The following is a 22,094-nucleotide window of genomic DNA, read 5'->3' as shown; positions in this document are numbered from 1 at the left end:
GCCCCAATCTCTCACGCCACTCTGCCCCAATCTCTCACGCCACTCTGCCCCAATCTCTCCACTTCAATCAACCACATGCCACCCAAATCTAACCCACTCTATGCCAGTCCACCCCATCCAATCTAACCCATTCTAATCTACTTCAATCTACTATACTCCAATCTACCTCACCCCATCCCAATCTACTCCACCCCAAACTGCCCCAATCTACCCTTCCCTACTATAATCCAGACTATATACTCCACCCCACTCTTCCCCAGTCTACTCCGGTCTCTCAATATATCCCACTCTAATCTAGCCAAATCTACTCCACCCACTCCTATCTACTCCATTCCACCTCATTCTACCCCCTCTCCACTCTACACCAATCTACCCCACTCTACCCACCCAATCTGTTTTACTTTACCCCGCTCCAAACTGCCCCACTCTACCCCACTCCATTCTTCCCTGCTCTAATCCAAACACCCCAATCTACTCCTCTCCAATCTACCCTAATCTATCCCACTCTAATCTAGCCAAATTTCCTCCACTCCATCCCACCTCTCTATCTACCCCAGTCCACTCCATTACACCCCTTCAATTCCACTCCATCCCAATTTACTCCAATATACCTCAATCCACCCCACTTCATTCTTCCCAAACTTCTCCACGCCAGTCTACCCCAGTAAATCCTACTCCACTCTACCCTAATCTATCCCACTGTACCCGATCCTGTCCCACCAGACCCACTCCACGCTGCTAACCTTTAGCCATGCTGAACAGCAGCCACACTGGTGTATATAATGTTTAAAACACATTGCCAAAGCCAGTAGCTTTCGCATAGGTGAGACCTTTTGGCTTTGCCAATGCTTGTCAAATAGGTCGGTGCCCACAAGGGGGACTCACCATCCACATATTGGGGGCCACAGGAGCATCCTTAGGGCCCTGCGATCCTAGCCATCGCTCTGCATGGTGCAGGAGCCGTCATTGCTCCTGCCCACAGGGAGCAGCTATTTATGCTTTTTCCGGGCAGGAGCAATATCTTGATCGGTTTCCCTGCCCGCATCACTGCGGGCAGGGATTCAGATCACAAATCTGCTCCCAACTGACGGGAGGTGTTTAAAAGCCCCTGCCCACTGGGATCAGATTCTGTTAGCTCCCATTTGGCGGGAGATTAAAAAGTTCTCCTGCCAGGTGGGAGGAAACACAAGTATCCCCACCCGCACGGTTGCGGACAGAGAAACTGATGTGTCCTTGTAGTGGGCTTTCCTGGCCACAGCTAATGAGCTGTCCTTGAGGGATTTTTTTTCTTCTTCCTTAGTTGGCACTGGGAAATGGGTCCCTAGATCCTTGTAAAGGATTCTAAAAATGTTTTGGGCCCTGTGGGATGGGGTTCCCGGGCTTAATCTGTCTTGGAGGGGGGCGTGCACCCTATCCCATATTTTTTAAATGTGTCCCGTGGTATGGGGTCCCCAGGGTTAATCGGGCTTGGAGAGGGAGGCTTCGGTCGTCCCTCCCTTTAATCAAACAATGTGGCCCCAGGCCAACGATTTCGTTTTTTTCCTTTTGATGTTGGCCCCATGAGGGGGTGCCTTAGGGGTCCCCCACCTGGAGGTGCTTGGTGTCCCTGCCTCTGTGTGTGTGTGTGTGTGTGTGTGTGTGTGTGTTTGTGTGTGTGTGTGTGTTTGTGTGTGTGTTTGTGTGTGTGTTTGTGTGTGTGTTTGTGTGTGTGTTTGTGTGTGTGTTTGTGTGTGTGTGTTTGTGTGTGTGTTTGTGTGTGTTTGTGTGTGTGTTTGTGTGTGTGTGTGTGTGTTTGTGTGTGTGTGTTTGTGTGTGTGTGTTTGTGTGTGTGTGTTTGTGTGTGTTTGTGTGTGTTTGTGTGTGTGTGTGTGTGTGTTTGTGTGTGTGTTTGTGTGTGTGTTTGTGTGTGTGTTTGTGTGTGTGTTTGTGTGTGTGTTTGTGTGTGTGTTTGTGTGTGTGTGTGTGTGTGTGTGTGTGTTTGTGTGTGTGTGTGTGTGTGTGTGTGTTTGTGTGTGTGTGTGTGTGTGTTTGTGTGTGTGTGTGTGTTTGTGTGTGTGTTTGTGTGTGTGTTTGTGTGTGTGTTTGTGTGTGTGTTTGTGTGTGTGTTTGTGTGTGTGTTTGTGTGTGTGTGTTTGTGTGTGTGTGTTTGTGTGTGTGTTTGTGTGTGTGTGTTTGTGTGTGTGTGTGTGTGTGTGTGTTTGTGTGTGTGTGTTTGTGTGTGTGTGTTTGTGTGTGTGTTTGTGTGTTTGTGTGTGTGTGTGTGTGTTTGTGTGTGTGTGATCGAACACACACAAACATGAAGTCCCAGAGTCCTGTAATGACTGCCAGCAACATTTTTCTCATGTTGTGGCAGCCAGTTACAGCATGGGAGCAAGATAGCCCAAGGGAAAAAAAATCCCTGTGCCTATTAGAACGCTCTAAAAAAAAAAAATTGGGTTTGAGGGTCTCTAGCGAGAGTCCCTCAAACCCAACCGCCCAATATGCAAAAAATTTTAACCTTAATTTCTCAAACTATTGAACGGATTTACACCAAATTACAAAAAAGCACAATCTGTTGAACAAGTTCTTGCTTGTTGTCAAATTGGATGTAATTCCGTTCAGCAGTTTTTGTAGTAGCTGGGTCAGGGTGTTTTTACCCTGCCCTCTTTTTCTTTCGTACATTTCTTTACGCGACTTGGTTCAACTGAGTCACAAGATGGCTGCCAACACTAACTGGTTGAAGTCCAATATCAGTAGTATTTTGGGCTCCCAGATAACTATTTTTTTTTAAACTTCAAGATCTCTCAAACTACTGAACAGATTTACACCAAATCACAAACCGCACACTTTCTGGAATAACATCTAGCTTTCTGCCAAATTTCTTGTAATTCTGTTCAGCGGTTCGGGCTGTACTCCTTTTGTAAAAATGTAAAATCCCCATAGACCTAACATGAGGAAAACGTGTATTGGGACTCCCTTTTTAGGTCTCGCCTGTGCAGCGCGCAAGCTTTGCTTTGACCTCTTGGAATCACTCCGGGCTTTTTTTTAAACTTGTGCATGTTTTGCACTGTTTCCTATTAGTACTTGTGCCTGTATGGCGTTTCCCTTGCGGAAGTGAGCAGCGGCGACATCTGTTAGTAATTATCCCACCTGCCGCTGCTCGCTTCCGTAAGGTAAATGCTGCGCGTCGCTTTAACTTACTGGGCCACGCTAGTCTTTCAGCGCTTGTTTCTCCTGCTAATGTTCACCCCCGGTATAGTTTTTTCTTTAACCAGCCAACACATTTTAACAGAAAGGGCCCGTATGCAGCCGGCTTCTCGTATTTGTGTGTTATCCAATTAACAGTCTGCTGAAGGACTAAGAAAGAAACTGAAATATGTCCAGAGCTAGATTCTGGATACCCACGCAGCATTTGCATTCTCGTGATTGACTCTTTTGAGAACATTAATTGCCCTTGTGATGCGGTTGTTAGGGGGCTGAGTATCTTTCCATGCCGTATTTGCATATACATGTCTTCTTTGATGCATGCGCATTTGAGCGCACGGCCACCTCACCTTAAACTTTAGAGATCTGTCTGTGACATCTGGCGCCTGTCCAAGCAGCCGCATATGTTGTACCCCTGTTGTAGCAGCATAAGTCATGCTTTTCAAGACAACGTATCACAAGATTGTCAGCGTGTCTAATAAGAGCATCTGGTACACCTGCCTCAATTAATCACTCACACTATCAGCACAGCTCTTCGTTCTCCGGAAGAAGTTTCCAGACTATAACAAAAAATGATCGACAGGAAGAAAGTGCACAAAGCAAACAAATGGTACGTATTCACAACATAGTCTAGGAAAATAGCACCAGAGCGAAAAATATCTTACAGAAACTGGGCCAATTTACAAAACCTTTTGTTATACATAGGTTGTATGATCAAAATGTGTGAAAACTTAGCTTGGATGTTCCACTCCTGGTTTCACAAAGTCAGTATCTACGGATATTTCCAGTTTAAGGCAGCACTTGGAGGCAGGCACTGATTTCTTTGTATACTGAAACATGAGAGCCGGTACACAAGTATTAACCAAAATGACATGTAGTACTCCTGGAGTAGTCTTTTGTATAATCTCACTGAATCCCTCCCAATGGGCAGAGTTTTGATGGGCGTGGACAAAGGTCTCTCTCCACTGATTACCACCCATATTGCTAGATAGTAGATGCCTGTTGCCTCCTGGTTTTCCAATTGCATCTTTATGTATGCATGTATAATCACAAAAAGGGGTAAAGAGTCAGGAAGGTCATGGGATACCGCGCCTGTAAATAACAATATTATGTAGCAATATGGCATTTCTAAATGAATAATTACTGACCTGTATTTGCTTATACCTCGACCACTGATGTTGACAATCAACTATTTAGCTTTATAAACCTATTATCCTAATTAGCCAGCTGAGACATGAGAATAACGCTATCCTAAGGGGTAAGAGACAAAAAGAATAAGAGTTTTGTGATTTGCTGTGCCTGTATTACAACCCTTTCGCACTGATGTATATGCTTTGTTTCTACTCTTGCACGTATGTCAAGTGCTGTTGAGTTTGTGTTTTAGGAGGCAGGGCGATTATGCCATTTAATGTTCTATTATATTTTATATTATATATGTAGAGTACAAGCAACGAGGAACTTTGCAGAATGTACTTTATATATAACTAAAAGATACGTTTCATTCGGCAATGCAAACTTGCAATGAAATGTATAATGTGCTGTATGGCTAAACACTTATAAGGTCCCAAAGGCGAGACCTATTCGCTATGCCAATACTTGTTTTCTTGGCCCTCGCTTGACAGATCACCCCGAAAATTTCAACACCGCACCTGAATTTCGTGAAGATTCGTCCGTCAAGCAGTGCCAAGTTATTGGCAAAACAAAAAACTCTTCCTATGGAAACTTTGGTCCTAACTATAACCCAGTAGGTAATGGCTTAAGCACCTAACTGCACTCAATGTCCAACCTACCATCGTGGACTCAGCGAAATCTTTAGGCATAACACTTGACACCAATCTCAACATGCAACGGCATATCAGCAACGCAACTAAGGGAGCTAATTTCCAAATCAATACCCTGAGGAAACTTAAACCCTTCCTCCCAGCCAAGGACTTCCAAACTGCAGTACAAGCCCTAGTCATGCCGCGCTTAGACTACGGTAGCGTCGCCCTCTGCGGACTCCCCCTATCTACAACTGCACCCCTGAGAGCCTCTTTGAACGCTGCAGCGAGACTTATCACTGGATCAAAAAAACACTCACATATTTCCCCTGACCTAAAATCCTTGAACTGGCTGCCTTTTGAGGCCAGAATACATCTGAAAATTGCATGCATGACTCAAAGGGCTATACACCACAGCTCCCCCGGTTACCTTACTCAGAAGCTGACAATTTCTGGTGGCTCAAGATCCACTAGAAGTTCAAAGAATCTCCTTCTGAAACCTCGTAGATTCCGGAAGGAAAAAACATATAAGCGCTCCTTCTCAGGAATGGCACCCAGGATCTGGAATTCACTCCCTCCAGAAACCAGACTTATCACCTCCACTACATTCTTTAAGAAAGTAAAAGCTATCCTCATGGCTAAATTCACCTGAACATGTACCTAACTTTGGAACTTTTTGAGACTCCTGACTATTTGTAATACTTGCTTATCAGAGTGACTATTTGTATTATTGTTTAACTGATTGTTTATGCTCCCTCTTTTATCTACCTTATTTTTACTACCCATTTACTACCTCGACTATGTCGCTCAAAAGCCTGTTAATTGCTCTCTTGTTTTTACTACCCCCTTGTTGTAAAGCGCTCTATCTGCAAAGATCTTGTTTGCGCTATATAAAACTCTCAAAATAAATAAATGTGTGCTTATGTATATGTATGTATGTGTATGCGTGTGTATATATGTATATGCATGTATATGTGTGTGTGTGTGTGTATGTATATATATTATATTTATATTGATAATGTGTGTATTTACAACAAAAACGATAGCTCAGATCTTTTCAGGGTAGAAGCACATCGGCTGGAGTAGCTTGCCAGCCTGAAAAATGTCAAACCCAAAAGCTAAGTTAAAGTGCTCACATGGGGGAAGGTGAAACAGAGTTTGTTCAGCGCACCAGATGTGTTAAGGCCTTTGTCACATGATCCCAGGTTACAAGCATTGTCTAGTTCTAGTCACTAGACCTAAAACGAGCAATGTGCTGTACAGGTTCCGTCATGGAAGTTTGTATCAATAACCTGCAACAAAATACCATCTGGCAAAAATGCCAACACATGCACACATAAATCATGCAATAATGTAGAAAGTCTAACCCATGTGGGTATCATAGAAAATCGCATGTACACCCCTTTTGAACCTCAATACCACGTACCATTATTGAATAAACTGTCATGGCGTCTGTAGGAAGGTGGATACCGGACTATGGTTACCCCAGATTTTTTGCCTTGTGTTTAGCTGGTTTTCGACTTAGCCTGGGCACTGATTAGCAGGATCCCAGGACAACTATCTGCTCTCTCTGTAAAATGGACTCCATGTACTGTAGGTACATACCAAATTGGATATTGGGTCACCTTTGTGAGTCCCTGTATAGTGTACCATAGGTACCCAGGGCATAGGTGCATCCCAGGCCTACCAGGGGCTGCAGCATATATTATGCCACCCCTGGCTGGCCACCTAAATTGACACAACTGGCTGTTCACTCAGCTGGGGCAAGGTTGTGTAATCACCCCTTGCTTAGGTATAGTATCCCTATACCTACCCTCTATATAGACACATAGTAACCTATAAGTCACTCCTATGGCAGGCCTTAACAATCCTGGAGGCAGAGTGCCCTAGGTGCTCCATGCATAGTCCAGTTCAAACCGGTGCTGGGGCACTCCAGCCCCAGCTCTGGTGCGAAACTGGACAAAGGAAAGGGGGTGTAACTACCCTCCTTCCTGGTCCCACCCATAGGAGGGACCTAGAAAGTAATCCAGACCCTTTTAGTTGTATAAAGGTAGGAGCTGAACCCCAGGACTTTAGATATGATCCTGAACTGAAACTTGAAACGAAACTCTAGACCTTCGACGTTCTGCTGAAGACTGAAGAATCTCCCTTGTGGCCAAGGAGTGACCGCCCTGGGCAACCAGGCACCATCCAGCAAATCAACGGCTTGCTTTGTCGATGCTCCTGCCCGGACCCGAGCACAGAGCCTGACAAGACCCAGACTTCCAGACCTCTCTGACCCTCTCTTCACGTCTGCAGCATAGCTGAGATCCGCGGAGGCGACGAGACACGTGGGACCGGACATCTTGAAAAGTCCACGCCTTGCTAACTGTGCAGCTCCTGAGGTATCCTCGAAGCTGTGCACTGGGGATTGAGAAGCCCCGAATCTGAGCTCCACCTGCATCGAAGATCAGCCCTCCACACTCCACGAGTTCTGCGTGGGGCCCTTCTGCTTGTGTTCTGCTCGACGCGTTGTCCGGTTGCTGGCCCGCTGGCTAGTAGCTTCTGTGACGACAATCCTTTTGAACCAACTCGCTGTTCTGGTTGCTCCAGACTGGCCCTTGCCTCCCTGCAAAGGTGAGGCACCTCAGACCTTGCTGGTCTGCATCAGAAGTCTTCTTTGTATCCTGCGTGAGTTGCCTTTGCCAAGGCTTGTTGACTCCAATCCGGCAGTTGACCCCTCCATCTGCGAGAACCTTCGTGGGACAGCTCCTCTCCAGCATCTGGTCGTCCTGGACGCCTCATGGTCCGCGTGGCTGAAGAGGCAAGCTTCACGACAGCACCTGATTGCTCCTCTAAGTCGTCTGGTTCCTTCTTGGTTAGTGACCCAGACTCTGTCCCCTCTGCTTTCAGGTCTTCTTCATCCTCGATCCACCCTTGGATCCACCCGGACATCTTCCTCCTGGTCGCCTGCGGCATCTTTCTTCGCAAGCTCCATAGACTTCAACGGCCAAACCCGACACATCTTCACACCTATGCACCCAATTCCTGTGGGTGAGGTAACGCGAGTACTTCGGTGCTCCCAAGGGTATTGACTATTCAAGTGTTTAGGTTTTTAGTGGTTTCCTTCTAGCTAGACCGGAAGTGTCCTGAATCCTTCTTTTTCTAAACGCTAAGTTCCCATTGACTTAACATTGACTTTCGCATGTGTGTAAAGACACTGCAGGCGCCGCCTGTGGGCCTCCTACTCCTAACCTAAGGGTCAGATAGTGTAGCCCCAACGATTCTCTAGCCCCTAGGCCTTTCCTTTTCTCCAGTCGTGGTTCTTATACCACTTACTTAGTATATGGTTTTACGCACCCCTAGGGCCTAACTGTAAATTGTGCTATTTAAAGTATTTCTAAGAATAACTTGTTATGTGCTTTTGCCTCTGACCTCATAAAGAGTTCAGAGGAGTGTGTTAGTAAATAAATACATATATATTGCAAATATATCCTGTGTGGTGTCCTTTCATTTGATATTAAAGGGGTTACATATGGTAAAACAGCTGGCTTTACACGCCCTCAAAGTCTTTTAGCCTAAGACTGTTCTGTCCACGCTACCACTATGATAGCTGGTCTATAAGGTGGACTTACAACCATCACCATAAGGGTTGTTTGGACTGGTGCAAGGTGTTCACTAGAAGAGTGAACATCATATACCAGGCCAACTTCTCAGTGTCTGGGTTATTTCAGATAGGAACAAGAATTCACCGAAATTTAAAAAATGTTTACTAAAACCTACTGTATGACAGTGTTGTAGAAAATATATCAAGAATATAATTAAATGCTCACTCATTTGTTTCAATAATGTTGAATTGAAGATACCGCAGTATATTTCAACATGTTTCAAGAAAAAGCCACCTCAAACAAAATGACTTGAGGAAAAGTGAACACTATATAGTGCGGTCTTAAACTCCATGTCCTGTAAGGAAAACTGTTTTTCAGATAAATGTACAGGCATTTGGGGGTGAGAGGGTGAGCGGTATGGCAGCAGAAATCCACTCGCTCATAGAAAGGACACTGAGTATCAAACAATATTTTTCTCCATCCAAGGCAGAAAAATTTGCAAAATAAGGCCTGCATTAAAGAGTGCTATGAATTTTCATCTTCGGGCCCCCATATAATCTGCACACTTGGAGTTATTCCTCACATGCAATCACCAACCAATGGTTGTTTCCTCCTGGTAAAGACATGCCCATTGTCACTCGATTTTACCTACAGCCAGGCTGGATGGCACATGGGCATCTACACATTTATCTCTCATATTTAACACAAATCACCACGTCGTATTTTTATGTTTCATATTTTATTTAGGGTAGCTGCCTGTAGAGAGAAGGGGGCCTAAATATGCTCTTGCTAATATAATGTTGTACTCCTGTAGTATTTAACATGATTTGCGGGACTTGCTGTGCTATTTTACTGACTGTCTGAATTTTATTTTTTTATTTTAGGATGCTGATATCGATATTTTTCGTTATGCCACATTCTTCACATACTTCTCTTTGGTGCTGATACAGCTTATTCTGGCCTGCTTCCCAGAGCTACCTCCCCTCTTCTCTGAAACTGTTAATGACCCCGTAAGTGTCAACTAAGAATGTTTGTGCAAACTTGTCCAAAGAGGTTCTTTTGATTTTGAATATTGCTTGTAAGCTTATATTGAGTGGTGCCACACACATTTAATACAGCGGAAGAATTGACCTGTAAAGGCAAAAGATGTGCCCACAATTCTCAAATGAGAAGTGCATTGCGTAAATATGCCTGGCTTTCTTAAAGTGATGTACAAGTACCATGGAATAAATGAAGTGCAAAAAATGAAATTCAAATTATTAAGTGAAAATGCGAGCGAGGATTAATACAAAGAATAAGTTAACTACAGAACATTGATTCTTAACCTGTGGTCCACCTGGGGGTTTCATACTCGGGGGGGAGGTGGGGGGGGGGGGCGCAACTGTTTTGCAAAATTAAATAATATAAAAAGTGATAAATTAAAATTAATACAATTTATACTAAAAAGAAGCAAAGTGAAAACCTTTTGTATGTTTGATTATGATTTAACCATTTGTGTTAATTTTGGAGAATTTATGTTGTATGCTTGTTTTTGTTTTTACAATAATGACAGTAGGGGTCAATTGGATTCCCGTAATGATTAAGTGGGTGTCCACAGCAGTCAAAAGGTTAGGATCCGCTGCTATAGAATAATGCTCCTTAAAAGCACATAGTAGCGTTGCACATTGGTTTACCATCCTTGTGCTGTTTATCTATAAAAAACTACTGATGTTTTCAGTTGAATTAATACTTACAGCAAAAATGTTAATTGGTAAATGAAAAGTACTAGGCTAGTTGGGTTTAGGAAAAAATTGCTTAATATATACCTGCCATTTAAAACTAGCTTGATGATAATAGACAATGTAGCAAAGAAGAAATTAAATCGCACAGGAATTATTTTTTTATAATAGTGAATATTCAGCTTACGTTAAAGGTATTTTTTTAAAGACAAGTAATAGGTACACTAGTGAGTAGTATTTGCATATTGCACAGTTTTATTGAAAGTCTTTACATGTTAAAAAAAAATCATGAGCTATTTTTGTTGGAAGTTAAAAAAAATGGTATAAAGTCAAATATTGGTTTTCAGTTTTGTCTGGGTCATTAAATTTTCAAGGGGGACCTGAATTACATTGATTATGGCAGACATTTGATTAGCAGCTTGTTTTCTGATAGTACGTAGAAAAATGTGATGAAATGCTCAAGAAACCATATGAGAAAAGCTTATAAATGTGGGAGAATGGATCCTTAGTCAAGCTGGAAGCTTGAATGAGAAAGACTGGCTGAATACCCTTTTGAAGGTTGTAGTAGATCTAGCTTGACTAAGGAAAATCAGTTCTTACAGCCCATCACATCTTACAGCTCATCACATCTTACAGCTGACTTTATATTTCCATAGACATCCCATGATAAAAGTTGAATACAAAATTGTAGAGCTTTCTTCTCTCTGTTTAAGAGAAGATTGTTTACAATTTATTTATTTATTTTATTTGATTTATTAAGCTTATTAAGCGTGACAGCTTTCCAAAAAGGGTTTCCCGGCGCTGAACAGGTAAGGTGCTAAGTGGCCTAACGTTGCAGACAGGGATAGCGTTATTGATTGAAAAGCCAGGTCTTGACGGCTCTGCGAAACCGGATATTGCTGGTTTCTAAGCGAATATTCAGGGGGAGAGAATTCCAAAGAGTTGGGCCAATGTACGCAAAGGATTTGCCACCCATTCTAGAAAGTCTAATTCTGGGGACAGTGAAGTTGCCTTTGGATAAGGACCGGAGGTGGCAAGAGGGAATGTAGGGGCAGACAAGGGATTGTAGGTATATTGGAGCTGATCCAACTTTGATTTTGAACATGTAGCTCAGGGTTTTGAATTTAATGCAACTCTCTACCCTGAGCCAATGTAAGTCTCGAAGATGTCCCGAGATATGAGCTGTTTTAGGAATTTTACGTAACAGCCTTGCAGCGGCATTTTGAACCAGCTGCAGTCGTCTTTTCACTGCCTTGTTCCCCCCAAGATAGAGGACATTTCCGTAGTCCAGTCGAGCGGTTATAAGGGCATGGACCACAGTGTGTTGGGTGTCGTATGGCAGCATCCATATGAATTTCCTCAGCCATCGCAAGATTGTAAAGCAGGTGGCCGAGACCTTGCTAGCCTGATGGTGCATGGTCAAAGCATTATCAATGGTGAAACCCAGATTTCGTACATGGTCTGATGGCCTAGGAAGGGGACCCATCTCGGTGGGCCAGTGCTTAGCATTCCATAGATCTTGTTTTTGACCCAGTATCAAAACTTCGGTCTTACAACCATTCAATTTAAGTAGATTGTTATTCATCCAGGTGGCAATTTACCCTAAGCCTAACTGCAAGAGGGATGTGGGGTCAGGGCCCGGGTTTGAAAGAGAAAAAGTAATCTGGGAGTCATCCGCATATGTGTATAGGGTGAGACCTGCTTGAACAGCGATAAGTGCCAGTGGTTTAACATATAAGTTGAAGAGGAGGGGGCTGAGCACAGAGCCCTGCCGAACACCATAGAGAGATTAATATACATCATACATAAGGAACACCTGAAAGTCACTGTCATAGAGAAAAAATGCAGCCCTACTCTAGAAATAATGACTTTTAGGATTAATATCTCCACTAAAATAGCCATGAAAGGTGCACTTGTATACCGCCCACCGGGACCTAGCGCTGGGTTCTCCCTCTCTCTCATGGAACTCCTGGCGCCTTACATTAGAGCCAAAGAAGACCTTGTCCTCCTTGGCGACTTTAACATTAATGCAGACAATCCAGAACTAAATGAAACCAAAGCTTTGCTGGCAGATATGTCTGCTCTAGGGCTCCAACTCCACAACTCTGATCCCACCCATGAAGGGGGTCACCTACTAGACTTACTTTTCTCAAACTGCCCCACCATGTCCGGCATAGCCACCTCTCAGTTGGACTGGACAGACCACCATCTATTAGAATTTGACCTCCCAATAGAAAAGAAACTGCTACCCCACAAAACTCTTCCCCCCATATGGAGGCGTCAGTGGCATAAAGTCACCGCAGAAGGACTGCAGAAGGCCTGGGAAAAACCCTCATCCCTTGCAACTGACAATGTAGAAGATACCCTAATCAGATTCAAGGATTCCCTTATGAAGGCTATAGACAAAGTAGCCCCACTAAAACTTCACAAACAATTCCCCACCCACAAAAAAGAAAAATGGTACACAGACATTTTAAGAAGTGAGAAGCAAGGGTGTAGAAGACTGGAAAAAAAATGGAGGTCGCACCTCACAGAAGACAGGAAAGCCTATTTAGAAGCCCAATCTAAATACTACAAAAACATTAGAAAGGCTCGCAAGAATAGTCTGACCCAGCAAATATCAGAGGCTGGCAATTCTTCGAAGGAATTATATAAGATACTTGAATCCTTCGTCAAACCCACAGCATGTGTTAGCTCGGACGATTTCTCACTGCCACTCTGTGAAGAGATATCCCTGTATTTTGAGAGTAAAATCAACATCATATACGACAAAATCCTGAACACCACCCCTACCAACAGTGGAAGCCATGCCCCCAGTGTTAGCTCTGCTAACACTGCTTTGCAACAAAAAACAATATCACTACTCTCCTTTCCCCCAATATCTAGCACCGATCTCCACCTCCTAACTAACCATGTAAAATCTGGCTCCCCCAACGACCTCATACCCGCAAGAATGATGCTCCCTCTTAACTCCTTCCTAGGCCCACTTATACAAACCGTTTTAAATCAATCCCTCAGCGAAGGACGGGTGCCGTCTGAGTGGAAACAAGCAGTAGTAAATCCAATCCGGAAAAATACCGCACTGCCCTGGTCCGACCTATCAAACCTCAGACCCATCTCCCTCCTACCCTATCTCAGCAAACTTACCGAGAAGCATGTAAATACTCACCTGTCGAACTACATCGAGGCAGCGGAGGGCCTGGACCCTTCTCAATCTGGTTTCAGGCCCAACCACAGCACTGAATCAGCCCTCCTCTCCGTGACTGACAACATCAGGATGTCACTGGACAGGGGGGAATCAGTGATTCTAGTGCTGTTAGACCTGTCCGCTGCCTTCGACACGGTATCACATGCACTTCTTCTCGAAAGACTGAACAACGTAGGGGTAGGAGGAACAGCTCTATCATGGCTGCATAGCTTCCTTTCTGACCGAACTCAAAGTGTCAGACTGGGCTCTCATTCCTCACCATCGAGAGAGCTAACTAAGGGTGTGCCACAGGGCTCGTGCCTCAGCCCCACGCTGTTTAACATTTATGTGGCCCCCTTAGCTAATTTGATAAGATCCTTTGGATTTACTCCTGTATCATACGCTGACGACACCCAGCTGCTATTCCCCTTCCAAACCCTCACACCGGCAATTCAGTCATCATTCGCCGAGGGGATGAGGGCAGTGGCACATTGGATGGCAGAACATTTTCTGCAATGTATCCAAAACGGAGGTCATGCTGTTTGGAGGGGCGACTCTTCTCTGGTCCCCAGATTGGTGGCCCCTGGAACTAGGCCCCGTTCCCAACCCCAAACAAACAGCAAAAAACCTTGGCGTCAAACTAGACCAGGCGCTCCTGCTTAAGGAGCACACCACGCAAGTGGCAGGTGCTTGCCTCCACGTGGTGGGGCTTTTGAGACGCGCCTTCCCGTTTCTACCCGAAAACCATAGGAAAACTCTCATCCAAACCCTTATTATAAGCAGAATGGATTATTGCAATGGTCTATACTTCTCAGCAAATGAAGAACAGCTAGATAAACTTCAGGTTGTCCAGAATACGGCAGCTAGATTGGCCCTCAATGCCCCTCCCAGAACGCCGTCCCGTCCCTTACTTCGCCAACTTCACTGGCTACCTGTAAAGCAACGCATCAAATTCAAAATTTGCAGCATTATATACAGATGCCTGTTTGGGACCAGCCCCAGCTACCTAAAAGAAAAATTCTTGCCCTACATCCCTGGACGCACACTTCGCTCCAGCAATCATCTTCTGCTTCAGATTCCAAAAATACGAAAAGCCAGACAGGGAGGTCGAGCACTGTCTCATAAAGGGCCTATTCTCTGGAACTCCCTACCCACCGAACTGAAACAGACCAGGAACTTAGAACTATTTAGGAAGAAACTGAAAACCTACCTCTTTACCATGCCTTAAATTTACCAGGTTTCCCTTCCTCAGCTCTAATCCTTACAGCAATCTCCTAAATGCAAGCAACAGCGCAGAGATATCCCTTCGGGAATTGACTCTTGCGCTTAACAAGCAAATAAATAAATAAATAAATAAACTTTGGAAGTTGCTGTGTTGGAGAAAATTTGAAACGTGCGGTGAGATAGAAAGAGGAAAGCCAATTCAGTGCAGAGCCACCAATGCCCATTGAGGTTAGGGTCTGTATGAGAATGGTGTGAGATGGTATCGAATGCTGCGCTGAGGTTAAGTAGTATAAGCGCAACAGTTTTTCCTCTATCAAGGTGAAGCCGCAGGTTCTCCGTGACTCCCAATAGTGTTGTTTCAGTAGAGAAACCAGGACGAAAACCGGATTGCGAGGGATGGAGGATGTGATTAGTTTCAGTGAACTGAACGAAATGGTAATGAATGTGCCTCTCAAGAATTTTAGAGAAGGCAGGCAACAGCGAAATAGGGCGGAAGTTGGAAAAAACGCTAGGGTCGGCTGTAGGCTTTTTTAAAAGCGGAGTCACCATGGCGTGTTTCCAACTAGCCGGGACAGTTGACTCTTGCAGGGAAAGGTTAAGGGTATTGCAAATCATGGATAAGTGAGAGCAATCTAGTTGTTTTAATATTGGGATGGGAAGTGGATCTTTGGGTGAGCCAGATTTCAATTTGCTCAAGATCATCCTCAAGTCATCCAGGTTTAAAAGTGGCCACGAATTAAGGTGTTCGTGGGTGCACGACAGGTATGGCGTAACAGGGCAAATATTGGTGCTCAGGGTGGATATCTGAAAGTTCTGGGTGGTTTTAGATTGAAGATTGGCTATGTCCAGGTAAATAGTTTCGATTTTTTGTATGAAGAATAAGGCAAGTTCTTTGCACTGGTTGTTATTCAGGATGGGTGGTTTAACTAGTTTTAGAACCCGCTAATTCTTTCACCAATTCAAAAAGAGTTTTGGATTGGTTCGTAGCCTCAGAGATGGTTTTCGAGACATAGCTAGCTCTAGCCATATTGCATAATTTGTGATATTGTTTTAGTTCTTTCTTGTAAGCGTCCCTGGATTCTGGGGAGTAGTCTTTCCTCCAGCTCCTTTCTAGGCGCTTACGTTTGGATTTTACAGATTTTAGTGGTTCATCGAACCAGGGGGCTGGATTTCTGTGGACCTTCCGTTTTTTCTGTGACAAGGGGAGACCGGAGTTAATAGCATCCGTGAGCCAAACATCCACCTTTCCTGATAACATTTCTATATCACCCTTAGTGGAACCAGCATTAGAGCATGCTGAGGGGGGATAGAAATCTAGGGCTAGATTGAGATTATTAATATCTAATTTTTTCCAATCTCTCTTGCAAACATTCAGGGGACGGCTGGGGGTGAAAGGAACAATGGGGTGGGTGAAACTGAATTTGGATAGAAAATGATCCGACCAGTGCAGAGGAAGTGCTGGAGAGCAATAGATATCTGGAAGGTTGGAAAAAATTGGGTCAAGAAGATGGCCGGCCCTGTAAGTAGGTCCTGAATTACAGAGTATAATGTTCATAGCCGCTAAATCAGCTATCAGATTACTACTGGTAGAATTTTGTGGGTCCTCTAGGTGTGGGTTTAAGTCGCCCAAGATTGAAAAGTTGCGTGAGTTCATAAGAAAAGAAGCTATAACGTTAGGAAATGCTAATGCCCACGAGTTCGAAGGACCAGGTGGCCGATAGACTAACAGGCCGGAGAAAGTGAAGTTGGGGTGAAGAGAGAGTTTGAAAAGGGCAGCCTCGCAGTTAGGGAAATTAAGTGGGTCAAAATTGCATTGTAGCGTATTTTTCATAATTATTGCTATGCCTCCCCCGATTTGGTTGAGACTATCTGACCTGACAATCGCATAATTAGATGGTAAAGCTTCAGCGATGTCCGAGCCAGAACTTTCATGGAGCCATGTCTCTGTGAGAAACAGCGCATCAGGTTGTCCTTCAATTAAAAGATCGTAAATGTTCCTTTTGTGCTTGGGTAAGGAGCGACAGTTTAGGGAGAGAAACGTGAAGTTGGGAGTAGGCTTCGTCCCTGGCGAGAAACGGTGACAAAATTGAGGGGATTCTAGGACAAATTTACATTTGGCACAGAGACTGGGACAGTCTGCCCAGTTGGAAAGAGGTACAACCCTGGTTCTCAAGTAGCCGACAGGCATGGAGTTGTTCTGAGGAGTAGGCAAGCCGTTCTATAGGATTTTGGGCAGAGGTCGTTGCCCCTGGGCCCGATTGGGCATGGACGGGCGCAAACGGGCTTACCGTTTGGCGCACCCGCTGCACGCAAGAAATGGCATTGGTTTAAGTAGGGTGGAACTCTACGTCATGTGACTGTCAGAGCACACCTAAACCTAGCCCCGCCAGCTGCAAGTTGTTAAAGGAGAAGTACAACGCTGGTCACCCTCCACAACAATCGGGGTAGGAGCCCTGCGGTGGAAGGAGGTGAGCGCGCTCCTTCAATGCAGAAAGCGCAGGTACTGTAAGAGTCACAAGAAGAGTATTTTTGTTTTTTAAAAGCCAGGCCGAACGAAAATAAAAAATGTTTCCCTAAAGGCAGCGCTAGGAACACTGACCTTGCATCATCCCTTACAGGTACTTTAGTCTGGCCATCTTATTATAATTCCCGCTTTAAAAGGGTCCAGGATTGCCCACTGGCTGACACACTTTCATTATCATGTGTATACTGCCTTTGACAACTATTCCCTGACCGAAACCACATCACCTATAAACAGCAAATATTGGCAATGCTTTTAGTCCTGGCCTACAACTGCAAGTGCCTCTTCAGTCCCTGGTGAGTTTAGACACTTAATACTTTATCATGAATGTACTGTCTCATCCTTGCACTCATTCATTCATTGGTGTACTAACTTATTCTTGCATTCAAACACTCATCCATGCACAATATAACAATCTTAAAAAGCATATGCAGGATAAAGTAAAGGAATACAAATAGAAAAAAGGAAGAGGTTGGTGCATAAAAATGGTAGGCACACACTTTGTATTAAAAATATAGGTAATTTAAACCTAGCATTGGCTGGACATCTCGGATTGGTACTCTGCACAGTGTATCATTGCTGTGCCAATCCAAGATGGCAGATGTTGCTTCTAAACCCACATGGTCGCCATCTTGGAACGGTAGAACAACGTTAAATTATTGACTTATACCATTTGAGTTTGTTGCATGAGTTAGAAGCTGTGGCCCGGTGGGATGCGATGCACTGCAGATGAAGAGCTTCAGCCTATAGCCCCGTCTTGAGAGTAGTCAGGTGCTCAGAAATAATAAGCATTGAAAATGCAATAGGTCTCGCCTTTGATTAAGTTAAAGCCATTTGCTTTGCTAATGGCATTGTATAGCAAAGCAAATGGCTTTAACTTAATAAAAGGCGAGACCTGTTGCATTTTCAATTCTTTTTTTTCTACTGTGCACGGGGGTGAGGGACCAACCCATTTGCCAAGCATGCACCAGGACCTGCGACACCTCTGCAATTATTAGTTTGCGAGGGTCCGAGGGAAGCCTGTCCGCTGGAATGTAGCTGTCATTGGGGTAGCAGGTGCAGTGGAACCGGGTCCCTGAGCACCGACGGCCAACTGAACCCTGATTATTGCTAGAGGGTCGACTTCCTTTCTTACACAAGGCTACGCCCCACTGCCCATCCCACTGCTATCTGCTCTCCTGGTTGCTGTCCTGTGTGGGTAGATATTGTCCTATTGCGGTCTCTGCTGTACATAAAGTGTGGGTTTTGTCGATGCGTGGTATGTTACAGCCTTCGGCCGTCCCAGCTCGCTTAGTGCTGTTGGCAAACATCCCGAGTGCTGGAGGTCACCCTCTTGACAGTGGGTCGGTTCATGTAGCAGATGGAGCACCCCCTTGAAGGTCGCGCTGAAGAACTCCATGCCCCCCTCCCTCCCCCATCTCCCTGCTCAGAGGAGAGCTCACCTTGAAGAGAAGGCCCACTCCGGTCCAAGGACTACTGCACTCACTTAGCACAATGCGGGGACCGGAAATATGCCGCAGTGGCGGAATGTGAGCCGGGCTTGCGCTCTTCCCTGGAATCCTGCAGAGTAAACCCTGTCCAATGTGACCGCCCCGTGCTGGCAGCGGGACGTCCCCAGGTGCGCTCTCCTGGCTCTCCCATCTAGGAAAGGCTGGTACAGGTGTTCACGGACAACACCAACGCCATGTGGTACTGCAACAAACTGGGTGGGGTGGAGTCGTGGACTCAGTCAAGCGGCCCTGGGTCTCTGGACACAACTGGAACAGAAGGGCATTTTCCTGGTAGTCCCAACAACTAGCAGGTACCCTGAATGCCAGGGCGGACAAACTGAGCTGTTTATGCCTAATGACCACGAATGGCGTCTCCACCCTGAAGTGGTGCAAGGTCCCTTTCAAAAGTGGGAGAGCCTTGGTTAGATCTTTTCGCCTCTGCCGAGAACGTGTAATGTCTTCAGTTTTGCACACTGAAGTTACCAAGGCGGCTCTTGCACAGAGACTCCATCTCGAGTGGATCTCCGGCCTCCAGTACACGTTTCCGTCCATACAACTCCAGCCCAGAGTTCTCAAGAACATCAGGAACGACTTGGCCCAAGTCATCATTGTGGCTCCAAACTAATTACTGAGAGTCCAGTATCCTTCGCTTCTGATCATGAACATCGAGCTTCCGATCAGGCTTCCCCTTCCGGAGGATCTCTTTACGCAGCATTAGGGGTGTCCTCTTTGCTTTCTTGCATGGGATTGAGCGGTGGGAGTTGACTGCTTTAGACCTTTCCCTCGAAGTTTGTAATGTTATTCTTGCAGCCAGGCATCCCTCGAAAGTTCTGATTCTCTTTCTGCCTCCCTTTCTGATGTTTTGCTTTTTATTTTTACCCATGCCCAGCAGGGATCAGCTCCGGACACTCTTAAAGTGCCCTGTCTTCCTTCTTGCTGCTGCCTGACCAACCCTCCTTATTTTAATATCCTATTGTAAATAGATTTCTAAAACGGATATGTTCCATCACAACACAAAAAGTGGTGTGATACCCTTGGCTAGTGTTTCAAATATTTATTTCAACACACCTAACCTATTGTAAATCTCATCACCTACTGCTACACTCCCTCCAGGAAAATTGGGGCAATTTCAAGAATTGGACGAGGTAGGCTCACTCTTGTATTGCGACATGCTTTATCATTAGCCCCAGAGTCCCCACCTGGGGAGGTTGTACTAACAGGGTGGGCTCAACCTCAGAGTAGTGCTGACCTGAGGGAGCTCTTAGAAATTACTTTTTTCTGGATAAAAACTTTGATCCAATTCAATAATTAAAGAAGTCTTAGGATAAACCACAAAGTAACCTTTATTCAGGTGGTATCCTAGGCTTATTTTTTTTAAGTTATCGTCAGAGTAGGACGTATATGGCTACAATGACCGTCATGCAAAGCTGAATTATCTTGTCAATATGTTCCTGCACTATTTCTTATGAGCCACACGGTCTCGGGCATTCATCCGCGCCAAATCCGGGTGAACCTACACCGATGTATTATTAGTGCAGAGAACTCAAGGACATGTGAAGAGAGGACCTACCTCTTTATTTAAATATTTTCATCAGGAGCATTAACCTAGTTGGTTTGAGAGATAACAAGCAAACCTATCTGTAGCAGCAGGAGAGAGATTCACAAAGCAACCCACATTGGTAAACTTCCCATCATGGTAGTGTCCGACTGTATTCTCAGTTTTGTTCATTTAAAAATGTAAAGGACCGAAATAAATGTGACACAGTGAAAAGATTCATTCTTTCCATGCATGCACCAGTGATAATACACACACGTGGGTAAAGGGACACTCCATAAAACAGCCCAAAGTGATTCCATTACGTAATGTTAAGAGGCAGATTGCCTCATGGTCTGTTAGGGTGGACGCCTCCTGTAGTCACACTATTTTGAGTGTAAGCCTCATTTTAGTGCAATAAGAGGAGAGAGGAAAGCAAAGTACCAAAAACCGTCAGAAAACACATTGTTCTGTTGCGCTGCTTAGTATACCTCTCAACAATTATAAATGCGGTGTCATGTTCAGATTTCTGCTCGCTTATTATGCCATTAAACTCACTAAGTCAAGGCAGAGTGTCCACATTGGTCCTACCCTGCTCCATTCAACATCTGACTAGTAGTGACGGAATGGTGTGCTCAGCTGTTGGTATTTAAAGGACGTGCGGGCGGTATCTCTTCTACTGATTGCCTGCAATCTGTTCTGCAAGGTTGAGCACTGAAAACTGAGCAGGATGGCGATGGTTCTCCCATCTGGCTTGTCCGTGTGCAGAGATTGAATCCCGGTGGTAGGCCTGCGAGCACATAACCCACGCACAGGGCCCATTCCAGAAACGGACATGTTACCAAAATCACAGCCAACACGAGTTGTAGTTTTTGTGGTCGTTGTTGGCCGCAGTTTTTATTACCATTGTATACCAACACATTTTGTCCCCCTGGGCATCCCTTTTTTGGCCAGGGTCATAAATCATTATCATGGCATATCATAAATCATGCGTCCTACATCATCTACATGTCATAAACCATAAAGCATGCATCCCACATCATCAGCATGTCATAAATAATTTAGTGTTATGATAACGGACGTCATACATGATTAGCGTTGCCTGTCATAAATCATCTGTCATAAATCATACTGTTGGTCATAAATCATTCTGTCGGTCATAAATCATTTTCTGTCATCACTTATTTGCATATCACAGGGTCGTAAATCATTTTTGTCCCATAAATCATGTGTGATGGACCGCCATAAATTGGAGGCGTATCTCCTTTCTTGGCACTTTTGTGATCCAACTTGTTCTGTTGGTTTCCATGCTCCTTTGCATGTGGAGAGTAGCCTCTCCCCAGAGTTAGGCCCCAACTCGCTACCTTGCTAGTCTATTTTTGTGCCCTGCCGTCCGGCCGGGTCTGGGCTGCGAGCGCCCTCTGTCTGCTACCCCCTTTTGTTCGGCCTACTCACCCTGCCGTTCGGCATCCTAGTGTGAGTGGCCCTCCTTCTACACACCGCCCTGTCGGTGTGCCTCCATAACCATCCGTTGTACCTCTTATCCGCCACGCCGCCAGGGAGGCTTTACGTCTTCCTGCGGCTCCCCCCTTCATGTGATGCTCTTATTTCCACCTCCGTTGCTCTTTATATGCAGCCTGCTGTCAATGGCGTGCTCAGCTCCATCCTTGCCGTTACATATTTGTACACCGGTTCACCGTTCGGCTTCCTCAGCCTCGTCTCTGCTCGCCATGGGCCATACATTTTTTTTTTTTAAACACATTTTTATAAAGATCAAATCTCAGTACCAGTTACAAACATACAAACAGTACATACAGATTCTCATTAAGAAAAAAGGTCAGAATTACTTCCAATACATGCTGTTACATTGCAAGCATACCTAGAAATCAG

General features: G+C 44.9%; 1 protein-coding gene across 2 annotated transcripts in view; it reads left to right on the top strand.

The window, feature by feature from the left end:
- The window catches only part of LOC144784432 (multidrug resistance-associated protein 1-like), a 1,651,426-nt gene that overhangs the window by 288,177 nt on the left and 1,341,155 nt on the right, over positions 1-22,094 (top strand). For both annotated transcript variants that reach the window (XM_078663183.1, XM_078663184.1), the window contains exon 5: positions 9,415-9,540. In XM_078663183.1, coding sequence (XP_078519309.1) covers positions 9,415-9,540 — 126 coding nt within the window. The remainder of the gene's footprint in view (positions 1-9,414; positions 9,541-22,094) is intronic.

The sequence above is a fragment of the Lissotriton helveticus genome, chromosome 10, assembly GCF_964261635.1.
Source record: "Lissotriton helveticus chromosome 10, aLisHel1.1, whole genome shotgun sequence".
Lineage (NCBI taxonomy): Eukaryota > Metazoa > Chordata > Amphibia > Caudata > Salamandridae > Lissotriton > Lissotriton helveticus.
The sequence above is the reverse complement of the archived record's forward strand: the minus strand, read 5'-3'. Positions and strand labels throughout refer to the sequence as shown.